The sequence below is a fragment of the Calidris pugnax genome, unplaced genomic scaffold, assembly GCF_001431845.1.
Source record: "Calidris pugnax isolate Ruff unplaced genomic scaffold, ASM143184v1 scaffold91, whole genome shotgun sequence".
NCBI lineage: Eukaryota > Metazoa > Chordata > Aves > Charadriiformes > Scolopacidae > Calidris > Calidris pugnax.
The window spans coordinates 633,592-639,261 of NW_015090898.1; the positions used below are offsets into that span (position 1 = coordinate 633,592).

The 5,670-nt window shown below is 42.9% G+C and overlaps 1 protein-coding gene across 1 annotated transcript; it reads left to right on the forward strand.

Annotated features, from left to right (window-relative positions):
• Positions 1-223: 223 nt before the first annotated feature.
• On the forward strand, positions 224-4,458 carry SIKE1 (suppressor of IKBKE 1). The gene is made up of 3 exons (XM_014948564.1): positions 224-457; positions 2,515-2,628; positions 3,016-4,458. The coding sequence occupies exons 1-3, from the start codon at positions 239-241 to the stop codon at positions 3,103-3,105; spliced, it is 423 nt and encodes a 140-aa protein (XP_014804050.1). The 5' UTR covers positions 224-238; the 3' UTR covers positions 3,106-4,458.
• The last annotated feature ends 1,212 nt before the right edge of the window (positions 4,459-5,670 follow it).

Here is a 5,670-nt window from a genome sequence, read left to right on the forward strand (position 1 = left end):
GGTGCTGGGGGGGGGGGGTGTGTCTCCTGGGGAGGACACCCAGGGGCAGGGTTTGTGGTGGCCCAGGCGGGAGGGGGCTTGTCGAGGCGGGGGGGCGTCTGTTCTGCCTCCTGGGTGCCCGGCTCTGGGAGCGAGGGGAGCCCGATGGCTTCTTGGCTACCGGGGGAATCGGGAGAGCAGCCGCCCCGGCCGGAGCCCCGGGACTGCCCTGTCCGGGGGGGCCCCTGGGGGAGCGCAGATGAAGGGAGCACCCCGGGGTTTCTGCTGGGAAAGATTGCCTGCTGTTTGTGGCGGTGACGTGCTGTGTTTTGCAGAGCTGTGGATGTCGCTGGAGGAGCACCAAGATGCGTTAGAGCTCATCATGAGCAAATACAGAAAGCAGATGTTGCAGCTTTTGCAAGGGAGAAAAGGTGAAGATGCAGAACCGGTCTTGGAAGTTCATCAGGCTAATTCTGTGGTAAGGGGGGCTGGGGACGGAAGAGGGATCAAGACCCCTCTTCCCTGTCTCTTCCTTGCTTCATACAATCCTTGTTTCCGTCCATGGAGCGTCTCTGCTCCAAAATAGGTTTTCTGAAACTCTTGTCTCTCTATGCTGCTGTTTCTTTCTCTATTCCTTTTACAGCCCACAGGTTGTAACAGTTGTCACAGAGGACACTGAAAAGCATAACCCTTTCATGGCCCAGGTGAAGGCTTGTCCTTTATGCACTAGGAGATAAATTCCCTGGGTTAAACTGAATGCACATGATTCTCTACAGTAAAATCAAAGACATCAGTTATTATTGTTCCTGTTCAGTAATTGTAACAAAGGGAGAAGAACCTCTGTGAGCAGCAGGATGTTTAGTTCTTATGAAATCACCACTCCAGATGTTTTTAGATCTGGATACTCTGTGCAATGGCCTGGAAGTGTCCCTTCATTCATGTTGGTGCAGTGACTTCAGAACTCTTAAGGTGTTGCTACTGATCATTGCTGCCTGTTTCACCTTTGGGTGTCTAATGACAATATAATACCATTGAATTTTTGTTTAAGGTTTATGAGTGACGTTAGTAATTTGTTAGAATGCATTTTATGTGATTAGAGAACAGCACGCTGGTTCAACCTAGTGACATCTCATATCTTGTTTTTTAATTGGAATAACGTGTATCTTTGCACTGGTATGAGGCAACACATTAGCCCCCTGAAGTTAAGGAGTGTAGCAGTGTCTTGCTTCCAGTGCTTGCTTAGGTGTGTGAATTACTCTGCTGAATGAGACTTAATGTCTGAACAAAACTCCTAACATTATTCTCTGGCACTGCTTTTGCTCCATTGTAATGGCATGAAAACATAAAGCTGAAGAGATCCTGGAGGAAGCTTTGATGGAATGTACCTGGACTGTCTCAGTATCTAGGCAAAATCTGTGCTTCAGATTAAGTTCATGAGTTTTTTCCTACGTACCACTTGGAGAATAGTAACAGCCTTTTGATACTTTTTAAAAAGCTATATTCTCATTATAACCACTTCTCTGTTTAGGAAAAAAAAACCCACATTTTTTTTTTCTTCCCAGATTAAGTTATCTAAGTCTTTCTTGTTCCTCCAGCTCTCTGCTAGGTGCTCTAATTTGTTTGCATATTTTCTGAATAATGGAATTCAAAACTGAATTCTCTGCTCTGGTGTAACGTTTACGTTCAGAGGCAGTGGATTAACTACTGACACTTAGAGAAAAGAAACTCCACCCTGTAACATTATCTGATATTTCCCAACATTTTTATGTTTATGTTAAAATTCTTCAAAAGCTTCCAAATTCTTGTCTTGCTCCTTCTTGTCAATTACTGACATTTTTGTGTTTGCATATTTGAGTTCTACCCTAAATACTTCAAATATTTCGAAAGTGAGTGTTTTTCAAACAGGAATTGTTGCTACATTACATGTTGGAGTTTTACACTGGTCATTGTATGTGTGTTTCTGGGCTTCAGTAAAACCCATCTTCCAAAGGATTAGAGCTATATCTAGACAGATTCTGTAAAAACTGCCTTGGAAGGCCCTGTCTTATTTTACTTTCCTTCCTTGGCTTCTTTCTGAGATGATGCTGTTTACTTCACACTGTTACTTAGTCTTGAAATCTCATTTGCTTTTATATTTAGTGTTCTTATAAATTCAGGGTCAGGCTTTTCTAATAAACAATATAAAATTTGCTGCATACTAATCACAGCTAACACTAATTCACAGTAACTTCAATCTGTTGTGTCAGTCCTTGTCACACGTGAGATTATTTCTGTTTTAGTAAGGAAGGGTGCCTTATCTTGCTGACTGATATAATTCTAATTGCTGTTTCACCGATAACTGATGATAATGGACAATAAGGTACATGTTTTCATCTTTAAATATTATTCAAGTTAAACAGGATTGCACGTGCTTGGGAGGAAAGGTTTAGCATTCAAAGTAGGAAAAATAATCCAAAATCAAGAAAATGAAAGTAATTGATTATTACTGCTGCTTTCGCCTGAGCATATTGAATATACTACTTTTATGTCTTTCAGGAAATTGCAAGTGAAATAGACAGAATATGTGAGATGGGAGAGGTGATGAGAAAAGCTATCCAAGTTGATGATGATGAGTTCTTCAAAGTTCAGGAGAAATTAGCTCAGTTGGAGGTAAGAACAGACACAGTTACGAAGGGTAGATGAAGCTTTGGGAGCCTCTAGATTTACTCTGGGAGTAAGACTTACTTTGGGAGCCTCTTAGACTTTCTATGTTTGCATGTGTCAAAGATTTATGAGAATCAAACATTTGGGGGTGGGGTCAGGAAAAGCAGGCGATCTGTTTATTTTCAAGTTCTTGGTGTTTGTATTATATAAACAAAGCCAGAAGCAAAAGATAAGCTTTAAATGATGTGGTTCCCTTCTTGCTAGCGCTGTATTAATGCTTGTTACAAAATCAGTGTTTTACTTAGCTGTGAAGGAGTGGGGCTACTTAAAGATTATAATCATTTAATTGTGAATTAGCTCATTTCTATTTCAGCAAAAATGTTGATTTTGCAGCTTGAAAACAAAGAGCTGCGTGAACTATTGTCAATCAGCAAGGAATCTTTTGAGGTGGGAAGAGAAGATCTGCCCGACTGTGAAGCTTAGGCCACAAAATAACCTTATCTCCAAATCTCGACTTCAGAGACTATTATGAAATTACCCTACAAGGATGGGGGTTTGATTTGTTTTCAGGTGTTTTCCTTGTTTGTTTGTTTTATCTTTCCAAATGTGTGGGCTGTTTTCTCTGCATTTTTCTGAAATTACATACTCTTGATGGCAGAGGCTTCCGATGTGGCTCCGTCTTGGTAATCGCAGTGTACAGATGCTTAACAATGAAGTACTTGATGTTTACTCCCTTGTGATAGTTCATTTCCTCTCCTGTTTGTTATTTTTTTATGAGCTTTAGTTAATAATTCCAACTGTGCAGGTGGCACTTAAATCCACCCTGTCAGTAGCTAGAGAACGTAATACAGGCTGTGATGATTTTATTTGATAGAAGGAGTAAGAGATTATTCAAAAACTACGTTGGAAATGGTAGGTACACATTTTGCTCTGCTTGCAGAGCTTTCGTTTTGCTCTGAAGAGCTGAGGCTCCGTGTCCAGCGGGGATAAGGTACGAGACAACCATGGGGAAGCAGATGTAGAGAACAGCAGAGCACTTCAAGTAGTAAATCACAAAAGGAGGATGCTTTACCTTGATTTAGGGGTGAAACTCGGAGTAGATGACCCTTTCTCACCTGTACAGCTTTGAAGGACGCTGTGTATCTAATGTTTTCCCATAGGCAGCCCTGTTGGGTTTTCATAGAATCATAGAATCATTCAGGTTGGAAAAGACCCTTGGGATCATCGAGTCCAACCATCTACCCTACTCTACAAAGTCCTCCCCTGCACCATATCCCTCAGTTTTACCAATGCTCCAGGGGGTGTGGGTGAGGGTGAGCTCTGATCTGTGCTCAGACCAGTGTGGAGCAGCCCATCCGGGTCCAGATCTGCCTCAAAACTAAGCTAGAACCACCGTGTAGACAGGGTTCTAATGTTACATCACAGGTAAGTCTAGTGACAAATGTCACGTAGCTATTGCAGAATCTTGCGCTGAGTGAAACAAGAGCTGCAGTCCTGTAGGGATTTATCAACATTGTGGTATTTTTAACAACACTTTTATATAAAAGATTTCTGTCTTTCTTACCTGTGATCAAAAAATAATCCTCCAAGAGCAGTAAACATCTCGTTTTCAAGATTGGTTTAAATTTTTATGCTACTTTTTCCCAAGTGATGATTTTGATAGACGCAGGTGGTGATTTACGTTCCTGTGCTTAATAAGAGACGTTTTCTTGCAACAACTTGAAATGTCGAGCAAGACTGTTTGGCAGTGATAAGGGATTTCTGCACAGGAGTCCTCTTGTATACGATCCTTTTCTATTAGAAATTGTTTGAGAGGGAATAAAAAACCCCAACGGACGGCGTTTTCTCAAGTGTGTTGTGTTCTGGGGATCCCGGGGGTCACTCTGTCTGTCCTGGGGGTGCCCAAGCCCTTCCCAACCCTGCTGCTTGGTGCCTTGCCTCAGTGAAAAATTACTATGACCAAAAATGTTGCATTTTACCCCTTTTAAATTAACATCATTGGAAAGGCCAGTGACGCTCTGGTTTTACCCTCCCGGAGTAGGTGAATGTTCTTCAGAAACTGGAAACTAATAAGCAGTTGCTTTGACTGATGAGTTGATTATTCATTAGTAGTGGGCCCTAATTTCACTGAATTTTAGAGTTGGAAGGGACCATAGAGATCATCTAGTTCAACTCCCCTGCTGAAGCAGGATTGCCTAGAGCTAGAGCATGTTACTCAGGAGCATCCTGTTACTCAGGATGGCACCCAGGTGGGTCTTGAAAATCTCCAGAGAAGGGGACTCCACAACCTCCCTGGGCAGCCTGTTCCAGGGTTCTGTCACCCTCACCATGAAGAAGTTTCTCCTCATATTTGAGTGGAACCTCTTATGTTCCAACTTGAGCCCATTGCCCCGGGATCCCGGGGGTCACTCTGTCTGTCCTGGGGGTGCCCAAGCCCTTCCCAACCCTGCTGCTTGGTGCCTTGCCTCAGTGAAAAATTACTATGACCAAAAATGTTGCGTTTTACCCCTTTTAAATTAACATCATTGGAAAGGCCAGTGACGCTCTGGTTTTACCCTCCCGGAGTAGGTGAATGTTCTTCAGAAACTGGAAACTAATAAGCAGTTGCTTTGACTGATGAGTTGATTATTCATTAGTAGTGGGCCCTAATTTCACTGAATTTTAGAGTTGGAAGGGACCATAGAGATCATCTAGTTCAACTCCCCTGCTGAAGCAGGATTGCCTAGAGCTAGAGCATGTTACTCAGGAGCATCCAGGCGGGTCTTGAAAATCTCCAAGGAAGGGGACTCCACAACCTCCCTGGGCAGCCTGTTCCAGGGCTCTGTCACCCTCACCGTGAAGAAGTTTCTCCTCATATTTGAGTGGAACCCTTTATGTTCCAACTTGTGCCCATTTTCCCTCGTCCTCTCACTGGGAACCACTGAAAAGAATTTGGCTCCCTCCTCCTTCAAAACTCCCTTGAGATACTTGTAGGCATTGATAATGTCTCCCCTCAGCCTTCTCTTCTCCAGACTAAAGAGTCCCAGCTCTCTCAGTCTCTCCTCATAA